Source organism: Melopsittacus undulatus, chromosome 13 (assembly GCF_012275295.1).
Source record: "Melopsittacus undulatus isolate bMelUnd1 chromosome 13, bMelUnd1.mat.Z, whole genome shotgun sequence".
Lineage (NCBI taxonomy): Eukaryota > Metazoa > Chordata > Aves > Psittaciformes > Psittaculidae > Melopsittacus > Melopsittacus undulatus.
Genome location: NC_047539.1, coordinates 7,340,738 through 7,360,650, shown reverse-complemented (window position 1 = coordinate 7,360,650; position 19,913 = coordinate 7,340,738). Strand labels below are relative to the sequence as shown.

The window sequence follows — 19,913 nt, the reverse complement described above, 5'->3', positions numbered from 1 at the left end:
AGCAAACAGCTACCCCACAGCATTGCACAATCCTGCCTTTTCTCCCAGTCCGGGAAACCACTTGAGTAAGAAATCGAGCTGGTTGAGCCAATGTGTTTATTGCTACTGGTTGTGGCTTACAGCCACCACCCGGACAACAGAGTCCCTCAGGCTCTAAATCCCTCCCCCCTCCCTTGTGCTGCTGCTGCCGGGGGTGCCGGGGCAGGAGCGGCGGTCGCAGCAGGGCCCCCCTCACCTGCACTGCTACAGCTGGAGTCCTCCCCGGTGCTCTGGTGCCCTCTGCAGTCGGGCCGGACGCCGGGGGGCTCCGAGGGCGAACGCAGGGCAGGCAGAAACGGGGTCGGTGCAGGCTCGCAGCTTTTACCGTGGAGTGAACTCAACACGCCGATGTGCCGGGGCTGAGAAAGGAGAGTGCAGCCACAGAGAGTGCCCGTGCGTGTGTGTGTGCACGGGGCTGGAGGGTGATGGTGGCTGCACTTCTTCCCCCCCCCCCCCCCATTCTGTGTTTCTCCGCCCCCATTCAGGAATTCTATAACATACAACCTAGAGAGCCCCCTCTGTGCTGTAACTGAGCCACATGCAGGACAGATAAAGGACCTGCTTTCTTTAAACGTGCATAAATCAAGAGCAGCCCCCTTGCAGCCTCTGGAATAACGATGTTGAGGTAGGTGATGCTCAGATGCCTGGTTAGCGAGATCACAGTAGCCATTGTCTATGCAAAGTAAGTGAGAGGTAAGGGTAGCAAGGCACAGAGGTGGTCAGTTGGCCCTGACTCGCAGTGCGTGTCATGCACATCACCCCAGGTCCCCTCCCTCTGTAAATACCACTCATGCATTTTCCCAAGTATTCTCCCATGCTCTTGCTATTTTTAGCCTCTACACTTCACTGAAGAGGCTCTCTGGCACCCTCAGGTATTTCATGTGACTGTGTGAACTCTGGCAGTGCTCACTTCGCTATCTTCATCTTTATAACAGAAACAAGTCCTCAAAGACTCACTCCTAAACTTTTGGTTCAGGCTTTTTCCTAAAAATAGTGCTTGGATTGCATGTGGGCTGGAGACATGATTTCATACCTGCTATTCCTGGAGCATTTTCCTGACCATGAGCACCGCCTGTTATAACCCTCCTAAACACACTTCCTTGAGGAGACTTGTAAAAGATAAATGATGGGTGTGATGTTGCAAGCCTGAGGTTGCTTTGTCAACAGGGAAGAGTCTCTTTGTCCCATCCTATGCTGTGATAACCACTGAGGAAAGGAGTGTTTTGATACAGGTATTCCAAGAGACCCAGCATTCCCACCACGCCTGTTCTGAATGTGTCTCCTCACACTGATGGTGGCTCCTATTACTCCTTTCTTACTAGAGCTATAACATAGTAGCTTCATGCCTGTCAGCTACATAACTCAGCCCCTTATACTTCTCTGCCTGGTCCCCTTACTTACACTTAGTGTTACAGTGTTTTCACTTAAAAGCCCCATTTTCATGTAGGAGTTGTGTGGTTTCATGTCAACCTGAGCTTTCACTTTAATAATAAAAAAATAAGCAAATTCTTCATGATTGCAGAAAAAAAGGAAGCTTGCAGGTCTGGTGCTGGGTCCCAGGAGAAGGCGGCAAAGAACACATTTTTATGGAAGATTTTTAAAGTCAGCTTCCTATTGCTTTGCAGGTGTTTGAATGCATGTGTTTAACAGGTCATACATAAGGTAATGGGTTAGGAACTGAGGCACCAAGATGTTAAGGCTGCATGAAACTGGAAGATGATTGCAGAGATGGAAATGGAATCAAGTTACCTTGAGTCTTAAATCCAGCTTTCCCACAGCTGCCCTGCTGGAAAGGGAACTGTTACTTTATGACAGTGAAAGATGTTACTTTATGGCAGTGAAAGATGTTATTTGCAAGAGTCGCTTGGCCATGGTGAGCAAAGCAGAACATTGAGATGTTAAATTGCAACAAAACCTCGATTCTTTAACAAAATGTCATCTCTGTGTGGCAGAGAAACAAAGTCATTACAGAGCTGGAAGACTCTGAAGTGGTGACTGATGGCTTCATTGTGTCGGGGCAATTTCAGAACGCAATTCCTCAATACTTGCTGGAAGAGCAGTGTTTCCACTCTTCCCTAGGCCAGGAGCCAGGCTGGTCTTTCCCAGAAGTGATGAAAATGAGCAGCGTTAGCTGGAACGTTCCTGACACTTTCCAGCAAAAGGATTCTTCCAGTACAGCCCCACCAAACAAAAGCACATTGTTCACAGGCCCATACAAATCCTGCTGCAGATGTCAAGTGAGCAGCTTCAAAAGGGGGAACCATGTTCTGATAGATGCCAGTCTCTAGTCACCATCTGGCTGCCATCACGCTCTGAGGCTTCAAGAGAAGTGTATCAAGACAGGCCTAGAAAGCTGTTCATAATGTGTCATTTCCTTCCTCTTCCTCTCCCAGGGCAGCAGTTCACATGTGGCCCAACTGACCTTTGCTCTCTGAAGGGATCAGAGACAGAGGCTGACAGAGGTGTGTACTCAGGGAAAGAAAGCACTCAAGTCTTACATTTGTTTTTCTGGGGCTGCTGGTGTTTCGTGAGTTGGTTCTTTCCACATGGAAGTGGGGAAACAAAAGATATGAGAGGTTTGTCTCCCAGCCTTGGCAGAGCTCTTTCACACTCACTGCTGCTGCTGGCAGCGCATACAAGCAGATCTCCACTCACAAGAAGCCAGGGCACTAATGGGACAGAAAATCCCACCCCACTCAGTTCCCTCTGCAGAGCTGACACATGCTGAGTGCAGCAGGTTGCTGTCATGGTGCAGGGTAGAGGTACTGCAGGAGTTTTGCCTCCAAACCCAGGCCAAGCAAATCCCTCTGCAAACACACCCTTGTGGGTTTATGACCTGCTAAACAGCCACTTTCTCCACTCTGACCTCAGTCTCTGCCTTGTTGCATAAACATGGCCTTCTCCATCAGCCTCCTTTCCCAAATGCCCTCAGAATGGAAATTCTGCCCCTTCAGCTGGTCTGTAGGAGAACTTTGACAGCTGCAGCCTCACGATACCTTTGGAAGAAAGACAGTATTATTACCATTGCAACTACTGAAAAGTTAGGTCAGGAATACACTCCCAGATCTGGTCCCATGGTAGCTGACACCAAGCACATCAGATGCAGAAGAACAGAGATTTGCTGCCCCCAGGATGCTGTAGTTTTGGACACGTTTCTCTTGTTCACAAGCGATTTCTGCAGTTACAAGCAGGTGGCACCTTGAAGCTTGACAAAGGAGTTCACCGGGTTTTTTCCGAACTGTGACCCAGGGGCCGTGTCCGGAAGGAAGCCGCTCAGTCCGTTTCCATCGGAAGCAATTTCCACTTCCCACCAGGTGAGCAATAGCGTGTGCCACCGGCAGAGAGCACTGCACACCCAGCAAGGGCGCTGGGAAGGAGGATTCTCCTGGCTTTTCCCGTCGGATGAATACAGCAACAAGTGAAACCAATCCCGGCTTTTGAGGAGAGGTTGAACAGACCCCAGCCAGAGTCAGATGTGAAAGTAAAAGCTCATCAGGATACACACAGGGTCAGGGCTGGGTGTAGGGCTGTAGCCGCACTCCTCTGAAGTGTGGGGGGGGCAGTGTAAAATGCTGAGCTTATCTTTAAGGTGGCTTTAACATTGATTCAGGTACTTTGATATCTGTTGACTTTGGTACAGAAATAGAGATCATGTTCTCAAACATTTATTCAGAAATATAACACAATTCTCCTCCTCCTGCTTTGAGATGAGATCCATCTCAAATAATTTTCCTCTGGAAACTGAGCTTTCAGGAGTTGATTCTTGGTGTGGAATCACAAGACTGGTGTGCTGAAAGAGCAGCGGAAACCAAGGCAGCAGCAAAGCTACATCTGTGATGAGTGGAGCTGTCCCTGCAGAGCTGTGTTGACATTTGCTGTGTTCTGAGGTGCCAGACAGCCATGTGCCACAGGGACCATCTCCCCACAGCAGGGAGGAAAGTCACATTCCAAGTCTGACTGTGCTTTCCCTTGGAGTCCCTTTCTGTGCCTCATTTATTTACCTGTGAGGGATTTTGTTTGCTGTTCACAGCTTTGTCTCTTTCCTGTTTAACTTGGGGATCTTTGGACCAGAGAGGCATGTTTATTAAAGGCTTGGATGCTGCTGAATGGCACTAATGGGGATAATTCAAACAGTTACCGATTTCTATAAACATGCTAAATGCTGTTATCTTTACATTTCTCAATAGATGCTGCTGACTTACATTATGATTAAAGTATGGTTTGAGATAATTGGTTATTCAAAATACTAAATAAATACACAGTTAATAACATCTGCTGGTGAAGCCAAGAACTGTTACAGAGTTAAGAAAAAAATAGACTAAACCTTCAGCACCATTTTTCTGATGAATTACTAGACAGAACTGATACTAAAAAGAGGAAACCATTCTCTACACATCATATTGCACAAAATATCCTCCCAGCTGATGCCTAAGGATCTCTGGTGAGGGGAATCTGGGATCTGGTGCTGGCTTTGATTTCTGGGGCAAAGAACTCCATAGGGCAAGAGCAGTGTGAGAAGTTCTGCATCCACACAAATGGACATCTTGAATTCATTTCTTTTGGAGGCTGTTGCCGAAAGAACTCCTGATCTGGCCTGTGGACATTGTGCACACAGTAGCAGCTTTGTTTAAATCAAACCCTCCGGTCTGATTGTGCAGATTAGCTGCAAAGAGATCCTTCCTGGCCAGGCCCAGGCTGCTGTGCAGCGTGGGTTCCATGGCAGCACTGGGTGTTAGGCCACAGCAGGTCGTTTCTGATACGGGGCAGCTCAAGCCTTTATCTCAAGAGGGTCACATCAGTAAATGTAACACTTGTCTTGGCTGAATGCCTTTCTGGCAGCTCTTCTCCAAACACAAGCCCATAGGCAGGTCAGTCTCCTGCCAGCTTCCCTCCTGTCTCATGAGCTAGTGGACACAGTAAATAAACCTTGTATTGCCAGACGGTGTCTCTGCTTCCCTTAGGACACAGTTGCTACCTCTCCCAAAACAACATCGTCCTGCCAATCAGAGCACAAGTGCTGAGCTTTTCCCATCCTCAGGAACCAAACCTGGTGGTCAGTTGGCACCAGCATGTTTGAGTTACACAGACACACGTGGATGGAGGCACTCATCCCACGCGAAGCCATAGTGCAGCACAATCAATACATCAGTCTTCCCTTTCTTTATTGCAAGTCTTTCTTTGCTGTGAATGTGACTCATTAGGACCTGGCCATTCACTGATCATATTGCTGGCATGATGTACTCTGCTTATTCATGATGTTCTGTTGAAGTGTAGTCAGGAGAGGCTTCTCTAGGCAGCAGGCCAAACTGTTTGGCAGGGGCCTTGCTGGGGTCTCTAGGCCTGGAGTAGTTCTTCATCTGCCCCTGTTCTTGGTGGGATCCCTAGTTTAGAAATGGCAATGGCCTGACCAAACCCAGAACAGATCTCTGCACTGGAACAGCAGCAAACAGACACCTCGGTCTTGTGACATGCCACATCAGGAGCAAAGTTCTTCCCAAACTAAGTCTTCTCACTCCTGTTATCAACAGTGGACCTTGGATTTTTTTCCTTATTTTTTTTCCTTTCCCCTGATGCAATAAGATGAAGCAACCTCTTAAACCTTTCCTCTGGACATGGTCCTTCTGCTGGGACCACAAGGAGTCAGTCAATAACGAATAGTTCCACCAGAACACAGCCTGATGGCTGCTGTGCAGGAGCACAGGGAGGTGTGAATTTACACTGCTAAGAATACACACCCATATCGTGTTTCCATATAATTTCAGTTTAAATTTTCAGTCCTGGAATTTGTTTTGGTACAAGATGCTTTTCTGCAGTGGCTATTATGTCATTTGAAAGCAATTAAGAAAGTCTTCCCAAATAGGTGCTTGTCTTTTGGAGCAGGAGGTAACAGAGAAGGAAGTAGCATCAGTAAAATCTTAGTGCTTCAGTTGTATGGTATAACTGAAAAGGGAAGGTGTTTCCATGGGTCTCTGACCTGATGAGCTTTTTGGTTTGCCATGTGTATGTAGCACAACAGGATTTCTGTGGCCTGACATGATTGAAATAGTAACAAAAAGCCATAAAAGACTCATTTTGAGTTGTCCCAGCACTGGATGTGAACAGAGCTGCTCCTCCCCAGCTCAGCTTAGATTTTGAAGCCACCTCAGCTTTGAAATATTAGTTACTGAAGGTTTAAAATCGTATGTAGTGCACAAAAATGGATTCATTTACAGGATCCTGCTTCATGTGTTATAGCAACATGTCTTTTCTGGTTTGTTTTTTTTAGGAGTCCAGTTTCCATAACTTCCTGGCAATAGAAACATTACTCCGTTAGCCAGGAAGCAGATCACCTTTCCTCTCCTTAGGGATCCAGTGTGAAACAGTGCCTCAGCCTAACAAGTGAGACCTGTTCCACAGCTGCATTTACAGCACAAGCACCTCTTTTTGGTCATCTTCTGACCTCACGTTAGAAATCCGTAATATCTGCCTATCCAGAACTTCTGTCTGGAATTCTGCTACTTATACATAACCTTGCTGATATCCAATACTGTTATAATTACTTACACAAAGCTAGTGATTGCTTATCTGAAGTTTACACTGGCCTCCTTTGTGTTCCAGTACATCAAGAATCAGACCTGTTCTGAAACAGCTTATTGCAGCTGAATATGTGCTGGGTTCATGGTGCTGGTAAAACAAAATCATCCTGTGCAGGAGCCAGCCTGATACATCAGCCTCATCTGCCTTGCTCAGGTGCCTCTAATCTGAAATCATTACTTGGATAAAGTTTCTGCCTGATGTCTTTACCAGATTTCCCATGGGATCTTACAGAACCTCTGGCCTTTATGAGAATATTACAATATGTGAGGAAAAGAGATCATGGAATTCGTGACCCCCATTTCTAACCTATTGCAACGGAAAACCTTAAAAAAATGACTCACACAAACACTTTCCAGTGTTCTCAGTCTCTCCCAAAGTGGTTCAACTAAAATGCTGTATATGAACATACGCTTCTGCCTGAAATTCCACTTTTCCCTGGGCCTCGCTCCTCCCTCCTGCAGCTCCACCCAGTACTGCAGGACAGATCCTTAGGCAGAGGCCACTCTGTCCCCTGGCTCCCAAGGCAGGTGGGGACTTGGGACAGATTGTGAACTGTCCCTGCACCTTTGGGCCCTCCTGCTCCTTGTCTGAAGGCCAGAAGGATGTTTTGTGGGGATGGAGCTTGCAGGAAGTTACGTGGAGCTGGATTTTCAGATGAAAATCTGTTTATTCTCATAGTATTTACAGTGTGAGAATCCAACCTAGTAATTTTGGTGCCTGCATGAAAGAGACTTTGGCAGTTAAAGCACAGACTTTTCTAGGGCAGCAGAATATGGGATTTCCTTTGGAAACAAGAGGGGCACGTTGTCTGAAATGCTCCTTCCTGCTGACTCTCCATAGTCACTCCCAGTCACAGCTGCTTGCTAAGGACTAGGCTGTAAAAGCATCCATCTGCCCAGCCTGGCTGAGCCAGAGCTTACACCAAAACAGAAAGCACCTAACTCCATGCTTCTCCCTTCCTGGATCATGGCACAGAGGCTTTAGTGTTAGCTCAGATTGCCTTTTTCTTTCCTTTTTTTTCCCTTTTGCCCTTTTCCCTGATCCTCCTTGACAGCTGCCACTTAAGAAGAGCTGGGGGGAAATTGGTACCAGCCAGGAACAGGCCTAATTGCACTCAAGCCCAAATTGCATCCTTCTGAAGAAGCTCTTTCCCTACACCTGTAATCCTTCAGTTCCTCCCACCCAGCCTTTATTAGGGAAGGGCTTGCCTGGGGAATGCTCCATGTTGTGTTCTGCATGAGAGCTGCTTCTCCATAGATGCTTCTCTGCTGACTGTATGCTGGTCCCCAGTGATCCCCCAGACCTGCCTGCTTCAGCTCCTGTGTAAGTCATTTGTGGTTTTTTATGCTTCCTGAAATGTTATTATCAAAGTTATAACTAGCTTCAGTCCTTGAAGTTTGTGCTGCTCAGGCATCCAGGTCTGTCAGGAAGTGCTATGAGCAAAGGTAGTGCTATAAGGGATACCAGCAGCTTTGTAACTCATCTATCATGGCACTTCTCAACCAGGATTAATGTCCTGAAGATACCTGACTGTCACCCAGGGCTTGAGACATAGATGTCCTAGCACAGAGTCAAGTGTCACAGTGATACTGGGGCTTTACTATGCTCAGGCAGAGGAACAGAGCAGGTTAGTTAATACTCCACATAGTACAACATGCCCCTAGTAGAAACATCTGTTCTATAATGCTGCATGGATTTAATAAGCAGTAACAATAAAAATGAAAGCCCATCAGCCTTTCTAGTAGCAGTGCCCAGCCACAGAGCAAATGGCCAGAATCCTCCTCACTGAATTACAAATTGCCACTTTGCTCCTGTCTATTTTGATTTCCTCTATTGCCCTTGTATCCTCAACACCCTTTCCTTTTAAAAGAGCTTCTGGGCCAGTGAGTCTCAACCATTTATTTGTGTCTTTCTCTCTTCCCTCGCATTATGTTTCTGCTCCTGCCAGGAAATTCTGCAGGCTCTTGCATCATTCTTCTCCTGTTAATTGCCTTTGCTGCCTGCCCTGGGGAGCTGTGTTCCAGTGTGGTGCTGTATTGCAGGGCAGCTTCTGGCTCCCTCTGCTCTGTTCCTGTCAATTTTGCTGGCTCTAATACCCAGAGCACGCCTCAGCAGAGGATTGCAAAAGGATTTGTAGACATTAATTACACTCACCACAGAAATACTTGCCACGCAGAGCATGTTTCTAGATGGCTGTGACCGGATCTAAACCCACTTCTGCTCAGCCCCAGCTAACAGCCACCAACACCACAAAGGTGCTTCTTTGCTCGCTTCAGTTTCTCTTTATGAACTGTTTTTAATGAGGCCAGACTAGTTGCAGCAAAGTGTACTTCAGTTCACAAAACACTTCCACCCATCTTAATAACATTCTGAGGTACAGGTTATTCCCTTCACTCCTACTTTTACACTCAAGGGTAATGGCCCTGGCAGTTCCTGTGTGGTGTTCTAAGATTGTAGAAGAATTATTTCCTTACTTGGACAGAGCTAAGTACATACTTTAAAATCACAGCTGTCTACACCCATCTATTTAATCTTTGCTGATACAGTGCTGCTGGTGAAAAGGTGCTTTTTGGTTTGGGATCTCTGATGGGACAAGGAAAATGAACCTCCCAGCAGGGAGCACAGAGCAGTGCGTGCAGTGCTTGAGCGGATCTGAGTGCCTGTTTAGATATGGAAGCTCCCTTGCAGAAAACTCTGCATGGTTGCTATTCTTTACTCATATCTATGTTCAAGTCGAGAGATGTTCCAGGGGACAGAACTTACAGTTCTTCCTTTACGTGGGCAGTGTACGAGAAGCCTTGTCTTAATCATATATATATATTTAGAATAAACAGAAAGAGGGAAATTCTTGCTTTAATTAGGTAAAAAAGATTGTGCCAAAGGAGTGAGTCATGGAGTAGCCACATGTACACTTTCTGTGTCTTTGCAAGCCAGGTTTTAACTCCTGAGGAAGCTGTGTCCATTGGCTTTGTTCTGGAGTACCTTGGAAAGTGGAAGTTGATTTATGGTGTTTGGAAACAGTGTGCAGGGAAATCTTCCTGGAGAGTAGGCTGGGGCTCACCAAAGCAGCACACAGGGAGAGCAAGGAGTGAAGAGCCATGGCCAGGGTATGCCCCTGAACAGCCAGTGACCACCAGTCCAAACTCCATTTCCCACAGAGCAGGGGAACATGAGCACCACATCTGCTTTTAACCTTTGCTCACATACCAGGTTGTGAGATCTCACTGTAACTCACAGTGAGTTTCACCACGATCGGTGTGCTCTGTCCTGAAAAGGACTGCTCTGGAGGATCCTGCAGCAGCAGATCCCCACTACAGCTGCTGCAGGTGGGCAGCGTTGATCCATCAGTCACCAGACACGATGTCAGGAAACTTTTATACAAGTTTTTAATAAAAAAATTCAACAAAAAATATATAATGAGGCATTTTCTGCAATGCATACATTCTTTGTATCTGCAGGTACAGATAAATAACAGAAGGCAAAACCAAGTATTTTGCTTATCTTTGGCCATTAACCAATAATCACCCTGAAGAGGTATTACAGGGTTGAAGAATAATAAACAGTCTGTAACTTTTCATTACAGACCAAGTATCAGGCAATGGTACAGTAGTTAGATTTTCAGACATGTAAGGAAATTGCTTTAACACTGCCCAATACTGAATTTAACCTGGTTTGCTGCTATAGAACTTAAGGCCTTCTTGAGCTGATACACAGCCAGCATTCCTGGGTTTACGTTAGATGTACTTCAGCCCTTCTCTTACCCACTTCCCCTCACCATACATTGCACTAAAAGCCAGGCTGTACCTCCTCATGACATCAACCAGCATGAATTCTATCTGAATCAGCTTCCTCAACCAGTGTACATATGGAAGCTTAACTGTTCTCTGCCTATAAGTCAATACTTCTCTAGCTCAGTGTCCCAGGAAATAACTATCCCTCCACTTTACAGCACAGATGCAACTGATGGCTCTATCAAAGCAATATATACACGATACACATTAAAATCAAAAGCAATTTTTAAAGGTACATTGCTAACATGTAGCAGCTTATGTCTATATATGTACATGTTTTCACAGTTACAGTTTAGAAAATTGAGAACACCAGGAATACTTCTACTGTGTTTTCTATAAATAGTAAAAATTTACCTGTCAGGCATTTTGACAAAATAGGATTTAGGTATCACTTTAAATAGCTCTTGAAAACCTGTGGAGTTTTAAGCTTGAAGGCTGTAAAGTCTGAGGCCTCTTCAATGTCTTCAGCCAGTTTCAGCAGCCAGGCCTCCCGCCCGTTTGATTTTAATGATTCAGATCTGGTAACAAAGGAACTCCACCACCTTGGATGGGAGGGGCAAGTTCTTGACCTGGGGGGTGGGCATCACTCTGCGAATTGCCATGCGACACAGATGCTGGAGACTGGAAACTTGTCTTGGAGTTGCCCAGAAATACACGCTGCCATCCTGTGTCCTGCACAGGAACAAAACTCACCAGGATTATCCCACCTGCAGGATTTCAGCTTAGTACAAATGCTCTCCTATGTTGCTAGTTAGGGGGAAGGTGCTCTGGGCTCTCTGTGTTTGGTTCTGGCTGTTCCAGCTCAGTTATACTAGATGCCAGTTCTTCATTTAAGCTACAGCAGCACAGTAAGCCACTTCTGATTAACTGTGTGACAGGCCTGAACAGATCCCCCAACAGCTACTGAGGGCATCACCTGAAACAGAGCAACTGCCCTTGATTATCTACTGGTCTCTTGCCAATCCATGTTTGTGGGTCTGCCTCTTATTTATTCTCAGAGATAAGAAACGAGTTTATCAGCTTCTTGATTTTACTGCTATTTCAGGCATGTTTAAACAAATAGTACCAGAAATGCAACCTGGTGCTTCCGACCTGGTTTTCAGTTGTCACAACTGAAGATGTTTACAACACTGCACCAATGTTCCCAACTCTCTGTATTACCCTAATATTTTAGGAAGGAAAAACCCCAGTATATGCTTACCCTGCAGCTAGAACACTGCCATCAGTAGAAAAAGTACAGCAGAGCCCATTGTTCAGAGGTGCAACTTGTACAGGATATTCTTCATCAATTCTCCAGAATCTTACCATTCTGACAAGGGAAGAGCAAAGGAGTGAGTTATCAGAGTAGATGCTTAATTCAATATTTCCTCTGATACTACACAAGTCTGCAGCAGAGCTCGGGGAATGTTTATAAATACTTTCCTATGCACACAGGTGTTTCAGATTTGGCCTGAAAAACTATGACTTCATTCCTGATACAGACCTCGATCTGTGTTTCTTCAACCATTTCAACTCCACCAGTTAGAATAAGACTGCCCTTAAAGCTGAAATCCAGTTCTTCCAATACTACTTGCAGTGTTAGTGGAAGTTCGATCATGATACTTTTTACCTTGGAATCTACTGCTATACAAAAGATTTATACGCACTAGTAACTCTGTCTACTTTTTTCGCTGCTTACAACCCCTCTCTTCCTGGTTTAAGCTATTACACACTTGAGTTATTCAGGTCCTCTACTCTATACATGTCTTTCTACATTCAGAATGAACATTAACATACACCAGACTACTCAGCTACTTTTAGCAAGACCATTAGAAGTAATTTCTTCCTTAAACCCCAAAAAGCTGACTTAGTATTTAAAAGTCCATATCATCTGGGAATAATTAGAGGAGTAAAAACCTTTCCTCATACTTACTTATCATCAGCCAGACTTGCAATGTGTAGTCCATCGTGACTAAAAGATACTGATCTGACCCACCGGTCATTTGCACCTCCAGCAAATATTGGAGTAGGAGGAGGAAACAGATGCCTGGAGACAGAGAGACACTGAGTTAGTGGTGAAATGCTTAAGGACTAGGAAGTGTTTCCTTCAGCCCTGGCTAGCAAAGCTGAGGAAGAAAAACCAGACTGATTTCTCCTATATGGAATCAGCAGTGGAGACTGAACTACTATAGTTTTGTGGTACCAAACACATCAGCTTTGCTGAAGATGCTTAAATTAGCACACATTAAAACATCAGTGCTTTACATTCCTTCTCAAACAGAAAGATGATCTTCACTGCTCTGACATTTCAGGATTGCCCTCAGCCACTAATAGATTTTTCCCAAGTCTGATTTTCAATTAGACACATAAATCCATTAATTTTCAGGAGTCATCTCCACCCCAGAAGAAAGTTCCCAGATTTGATTGCTTCACTTACCCAAATTCCATAAGAATAACTCCAGTATGTGGATCCCAGACATAGACTCGGGTATCATAAGATGCAGTAGCCAGTAAAGCTCCATCAGGAGAGAACTCACAAGCTACAACATCATTGTGATGTCCTTCAAGTTTCCGTATCATGGAGTATTTATCCATATCCCAGAGAAAAACCTGCAATTAAATAAGCTGATGTTATAGCTCTGCTCAGAGCTGCAGGGAAGCACTTACTTTGTTTTAAAGTATAGTTGCTAGTCTTATTTAGGATTATATTAAAATCAGGCATTATGAATTACTACAATTAAGGAATATGCTCAGTGTCATACTCAGATTAAAATCAAGGGTTTTATAAAAATAATTAAAGCAGACATGCAAGTTCTAACTCAGGTTTGTTAAATGTTATTAACAAAATAAGCCAAAATATAAGATAAAGGCAACTCAATTTAACCATGTAGCTTACTGAAATTCATGTATTACAAAACTATTTTATTAAAATATGCAGAAATAAATAGGGTTAAACTCTACAGTCCCCTCTTTTTGTAACTACCAAAATTGTAAGAAATATACAGACAGAAAATGTAAGGTTAACATATTGTTACTCCAGTGGCATCCCTTTGAGTTTAAGATCACTTGTTTACAATTGGCTTGGATCACCAACGTCAGCCTAGGAAGAGAAACAGATACTGCAAGCAAAAAGAATTTTCACAGCCAAAAGTCATGTCTTTGGCAAAACAACAGGGAAGTCTAACCACATTATTAGAAAGGATTTATGCATTTTAAATCAAGTCAACAGTAAATTACAACATTAATATTACAATTTATCCAGGTAATTGCACATTATATTATAAAAATCAATAAAAGCTGATAGTATTCTGGGATTTTACATGCACTTATACATTAGATATAATATGGATAATCAACACTGTGCAGAATTACTTAATAGGAATGAACTATGTACTGCAGCATAATTTCATAGAAAACTAAGACTTTAGCGTGAGATGTTATGTCCCTAAACAGCTCATTAGGGTCCTTGATGTCCCTGATTGACTTTTACTGCACAGATTAAACACTGACAGCTTGGATAAATGTATATGTTTGAACAAAGCAAACAGCCTTAGTGCCTCATGTACTTCCTCAAACTGACCCATTTACGGTCTGTTATAAACGTGTTGACCAATTTCTCCAAGGAGATCCCAACATTCCATACAAGTGGAAGCTAAGTTTGAGGAGTCAGGGGGTTTCACTGCTGTGAAAATTATTAAAAACCAAAAAAAAAAAAAAGGAAAGAAAGAAAGCAGAAGGTGGACATCAACCAGCACCTGCGTACGTACAGGACACCTTGCAGCCGAAGGCAAGGTTACTTCGTCCTACGGTAAAGTTCGCACCCAGCCTGGTAGCCAGAGATGCCACTCTCTGCCCAGCTAACACCACTGTGCTCCTGTGTGAGTGGTGCCAGCTTAACCTCAATCACACCAATATTGCTGCCACCACCTGTGACAGGGAAAGCAAGAAGCTTATGGAAAACACACAGCCTAAAGACAGCAACGTATACATCCATATCTGCTCTAGTTAAAGAAAAACCAAACCCCAGACCTCAGCTATTCTCTACCAAGTCTGCACTGAATTTAAAGTATAAAAAGCATTTGAACAGTCACCCATATAAAGCAGTATCCAAGGATTAAATTGTGCTTTTTATTCAGCATCACTAGGCTTCATTAAACTACCTACAGTGCCCCTGCCACTAGACTGAATTACCCTCTGTTTTATCCTAATTCTTCAGTGCCAAGAAAAGCAGCTTATGGCATACATGCTTTACCTGCACTGCTTTCAGTTCTCTAGCAGGGCATTAGAATAGGGGTGAAAACAAAACCAGTATGCTGCTCTTCATTCTACTCTTTAGACATAAGGACCATTTGTATTGGAAAACAGGTAGAAACATTTTGGTTCAATGGGAGACACAATGCCTGACTCAGACTTTGAAAAGCCCCTTTCATTGAGTAGGAGATAGAAAGGATAAAATCAATAACAAAATAGTTCTATGCATTAATCTACGCATCTTTTAACACTGGAAGCTTTAGTCTTTGGTTTTATACTATGAACATGTGCAGAACTATTTCTCAAAGAACTTTTACGGTTTCTGCAACTAAAAGCAGTGCAAGTTCAATTCTTAAATCAGTGTCTCAATGCACCATTTGCTTGTTTAATTTCATGCACTTTTACATCATCATAAAACATTAGAAGTTCATGACACCGAGCACAAGCTTGATGTTACTTAGATTTAAAATGATTATGCACTCAATTCAGTATATTTAATGAACAAGGAACTCTGACACATACTGCTTTACTAGCTCCGACTGAACAGAGGATGGAGGAGTCTGGAGAGAATGCACAACCGTATACCCAGTTCTGATGTCCTCTCAACACTTTCATCATGTTTCCTAAAAAGACAGGTATTCCCGTAAGAATTGGTTAAATATCACACATCTTGCAGAGGCATTTTACAGAGATAAAAATTCTGTCATGCAGCCTTTAAATCCCATGTCCCTGCTAAAAGAAGTCACTTGGCATACTCTTAACTTAGTGTGATACCGGTTTATACCTTTAGGGGACACACAAAGAATTTCAACAGAACACACAGGGTGATTTAAGAGAAGTGATTTTTTACCTAACTTCATTTATAGCAATAAAAGAGGAGAGTATGTGGCTATTTCTCCTACATATTGCAGCAGATAAACTGAATTCCTACCATCATCTTTCAGGTCCCACACTCGCAGTGTTTTGTCTCTGGATGCAGACACTAAAATCAGGCTGCCGTCTGGGGCAAAGGTTAAATCTCGAACAACTTCTGTATGGTCCATCAAGTTAAGGAGGAGTTTTCCTGTTAGATTAAACCACCACAATTCCAAATGAAGGACAGCTTTTTCATTCAGATTGATGCCTTATAGATACAGAATTACAGCAAGTAAAGCCAGTTGTCTTTTAGAAATGCTGCCTCAGCAGGTAGCAATTTCAGACTTCAGGAAATTGCCTTTTGATACCAAAAGCTAGTAAATCTCTACACTAAGCCCACATGCCTCAGAAATAAGGCAAGTCTTGTCTTTTGATATACATTTCTGTTCTCAGCTTAAATTTACAAGACAATATAAATTACTCAACAGTCTTTAGTTTCATTTCTTTAAAGCTGAGTTCCCTCCCAGCCTAGCAGCTGTGCCACCAGCTACTTGTGACTCCCTCATCTCAAATGCAGTCTCTTATTTAAACAGTTACATACTTTTAAAAGGTTGTTATCAATATAATCCCTCCCCATACTCAAGAACAGAGAGCAACTTCAGCTTCTGAAAGTTTCTTTTGTTTGAAAATATATTACCAGTAAAATCCAGGGAAGATTTTAGCTTAAACTACCATTACACAAAGTCAATCGTGTACATAACCATTTTGCAGCAATGAAATTTCATCTTATGTCCCTCCCATCTAGAAGTATGACCTGAATCTGTTCCTTCCTCCGGCAGTATTTGAACATTTCTAGTTGGAGGAGTTCATGCTTTTTTTTAGATTAATCTGTATTCAAGATTCAATTCCCAATTCATTCTATGTGTGAATGATGGCACTTCACTGTCACTTTGTGCACTAGTAACAGTTCCTCTCTCCCACTCTACCTGTGTATACATCCCATATCTTGATGCGCCCGTTGTTCAAGCCTGTGGCCAGGAGGAGCTGGTCCTGCCCGAACTTGAAGCGGTGCCATTCGATGTTCACGCAGCGGCTCTGCTTCTCCGGCACCGAGGAGCCAAAAGCCAGACTCCACACGATGTCTCCACAGTCTATGATATGCTCACAGGGTTTGTTTTTCTGAGCACTGTCACTGTTCTGCCTTGGAAGTCTTGTGCCGAGAGAGTTGGCAGCATTCTTTGTGCCGTGCACCAAGCTGCAGAGCAAGCACAAATGAAAAACAGCAATGGCATGAAGTATCTTGAGGAAGAAACAGAATAGAAAGGTCTTTAGGATGTGCTGAAATCTGGGAGTTGCTGCAATGTATATTTTGGAGTTCTATAATGGTGTGGGTTTAATGTCAAATTATAAAAGCAGCTTTTTATTATAACTGTCTTATAACTAGCGCCTGGAAGCTTTCTTGCATAATATAATACTAATACTTCTTTACCCCTGTTTATCTCTGTAGGGAACAATGCATGAACTAACCCACTGTGAAAACAGTATTTTTAGAGAATTTACAGAAACAATAGTTACAAAAATTCCAGACTTTGGGCTAAATGAGTGGGAAGTTCCCCACAAATCACTTCCACAATAAGGGATACTGTGACCAGATCATGGAAACTAAATAACCCCTCAACAGAAGAGGGAGAGAAGAAAGAAAGGGGAGGTAGGATTTGCTGTGAGGGGAATGTAACCAGCTACAAAAAATGCAAGTGCTGGTTCCTGACCTCATTAAAACACAACCCATAAGTGAAAATACAATGTGTCTTTTGGACCTTCCTTGCATTCCAATGAGAATGATGAGGAAGGGGTTTGCCTTCAAGTGAATTCCTAGAAACTAAATAGCTTTCTGACAGGAAATTTAAAAGTCCAGCTCTTCCTGAGTCTTTACATCCCTTTTCACTGTAACTTCCTCTTATTTAAGAGCGTCTGAATCAAACACCAGATTCCTCCTGCACAGCCTCTGGGAGGCTGCAGTGCAGTTGTTTCTCTCGCTGGCCTCAGAGGAAGAGACGAAACAAAAGCTGTTCCGTTCCCCAAGCCTGAAGAGCCACTACATGTGTTTAAATCTGTCAAGAACTTCCCAACAGGAGATAGCTGTTAAGCTGCTCGAGTGAATGAAAAGCCAGGTAGTTTTGTCTTACAAGTTCCTAAGGCACTGAGACCAGGGGACCAGCTTCACCACGCGGTGCCCTTGTGACCAAGCAAAGTAGGATCCATCCGGAGCAAACGCCACGGTCCAGTTTTCACGTCCACACTTCTTGTCAAAGGGAGAAGTTGGAGCCAGGAGTTCTCCCACGGTGCGTGATCGTGCTGCAAGAACACAAGATTCCTGCTTTAAAACCTGACCGCAGAGCTCACAAGGTTATAAGGGGACCTGGCAATGGGATACGTATATGACTCTTACTGCATGTTAATTTCATGTCACTGGGAAGGTGTTTCACTTATAGCCAATGGAAAGCTCAGCTGCCAAAGGGACTGAGTCACTGCAGAGAAGCAGCTCAGCGTTAAAACGTCCTGATCATCACGCAAGTAATGGCTCATCTCGCTATCACAGGCAGAACTCAAACACACCGAGGCCCCGCCGCCGCCCTGCGCTTCCGTTCGGGAAGGACCCGATGTCGCCTCAGTGCCGTTTAACGCGCTTCTGCCCATTCCTTCGCCCGAAGGAAGCTCCCAGTAACGCCTGCGGTTCGCTACCGGTGCTGTGTACCCCCCTCCCGGCGCTCCTCCTGCGGCAGCACCGCCGCCACCCCGCAGGGCCGGGCGCGCACCGGAGCCGTTGAGCCCGCCCCATCCCCGCCCGCCCCATCCGCGCCTCACCGATGAGCTTCTCGTTAACCCTCGGGGGAAAGCTGGCCATCTACGGGGCCGCCTGCGCTCGCCTCGGCACCGGCAACGGAGCGACACGGACCGCGCTCACCGGGACGCGGGCACTGGCACAAAATGGCGGCGGCGCCGCAGGGTGAAGCGCGGGGCGGGGCGGGCGGCGGCAGCGCCCTCGCTGGCTCCTCCCACCGGCCCCGGCCCGCAGGGGGGGTCCCGGAGCGGGGCGGACCCGCGGGGACCGAGCCAAAACTGACCCAAATCGGGGGTTTCTGGCTGCGTTCGGGCAGCGGTACCGGGGGGTGCGGTGGGTGCGGGGCCGCCGAGGGCATGAGGCACGTCTTGTGCTGCTGAAGTGCCCACCAGCAGCAGGTGACAGTCCTGCCGCAGCGGGTTAGGTAGAGGTTGTCTCCATTACCTTTGGAGCCGGGCTGTGGCACCCGCGGTGCCTGTTTGACCGTGGGGCTACAAGGTAACACGTAGCTTGTATGGGCGCCCTGCAGAATGTGTGTAGGATGGTGACGTGCACCCCTGATTGCATCCTCCCTAAGCAGGGGCTGGAAAACCCTCGGGAGTTTCCTGCTCTTCAGTGTTGGTTCCTTGATGTGTGTAATTCAGCGTCTAAATCCAGCAAGGTCTGGTTTGTGATAAAGCGTTGGATTTACTGTTAACTTAATGGAGTTGTCCGTAGCAACTTGGAGAGAGAAACTCCAAGGCCATGTCCTTCTCTGTGTGATTTTGTATTAACATCTGTGTATTCCCTCATCCCCTTCCTCTTTCTTCATCCTTCTGCATATCTAAGCCCTCCCCACCTCTAGACTAGGCAACTCTTCCTTGCTTCTTCTGGACTTCAGAAAAGCACAGAGCCAGATAATTAACTGTGGAGAATAACAGTGATTTCATTCCAAAGTGGTGGCCAAGCTGGCAGAGGCACTGGAATAGCTGCATGGGTTGGCTCTTCAGCTGCAGCAACACCCAGAAGTCACCCTTATGTAAGCAAGGCCAGCAAAGCAGACTTCAATGCTGGAGTGAGATTATGTCAAAGAAAGGAGAAGGAAGAAGTTTTGAATACTTCTGGTGGCCCAAACACCAGCATGGGTTAATGCTGGTTTGTATAAACCTGGTAGCACATTACAGCACTAATCTGACACAGTGCTGTTTAGCAGCGAGATCCTGCTCTATTAATCCGCTGCTGCCTGCAGATGGAAGAGCCCTATCTTCACTTTATCCCTCAACAGCTTCTTATAACAAGGCAGATCTGTGGCCAGTGAACATTGTGAAATGTTGCTCTGCAGTTACTCATAACTTGTGCATGTTTGAGCGAGGCCAGAGCTGAGATGAGTCACGTTGTAAGATTCCTCCTGAGGGTCTGAGCCTCACACACGGCCAGGATGAGGCTGGATTCTGTTTGCTTACCTTGGGGCTGGTGTAGCCAGGGGGAGATAGCAGCTGGGTTACGCAGCTCTGGGGGAGTGTTAGCACTTCTTGCTAGTTTGGTTTAGTTTTTAAGCAATGTATTTGGCAATTTATTATGTCTTTCAGTCTCCGTGTTTC

General features: G+C 45.0%; 1 protein-coding gene across 1 annotated transcript; it reads right to left on the bottom strand.

Annotated features, from left to right (window-relative positions):
* Positions 1–10,613: 10,613 nt before the first annotated feature.
* WSB1 (WD repeat and SOCS box containing 1) lies at positions 10,614–18,491 on the bottom strand. Its single transcript, XM_031053767.2, has 9 exons — positions 18,357–18,491; positions 17,678–17,846; positions 16,478–16,746; positions 15,568–15,699; positions 15,159–15,259; positions 12,823–12,995; positions 12,319–12,432; positions 11,608–11,715; positions 10,614–11,078 (listed from the first exon to the last, which is right to left on the bottom strand). Exons 1-9 carry the CDS (start codon positions 18,394–18,396, stop codon positions 10,919–10,921), a joined length of 1,266 nt encoding a protein of 421 aa, XP_030909627.2. The 5' UTR covers positions 18,397–18,491; the 3' UTR covers positions 10,614–10,918.
* Positions 18,492–19,913: the final 1,422 nt, after the last annotated feature.

What these genes read in the sequence shown, in the direction of transcription:
- WSB1 (XM_031053767.2), bottom strand. Translation starts at nt 18,396, where the DNA reads ATGGCCAGCTTTCCCCCGAGGGTTAACGAGAAGCTCATCG. An exon ending in TCTCAGTGCCTTAGGAACTT is followed by an intron (nt 16,747 to 17,677) that starts GTAAGACAAAAC and finishes CTTGCTCTGCAG; the next exon opens with CTTGGTGCACGGCACAAAGA. An exon ending in GATATGGGATGTATACACAG is followed by an intron (nt 15,700 to 16,477) that starts GTAGAGTGGGAG and finishes TTAATCTAACAG; the next exon opens with GAAAACTCCTCCTTAACTTG.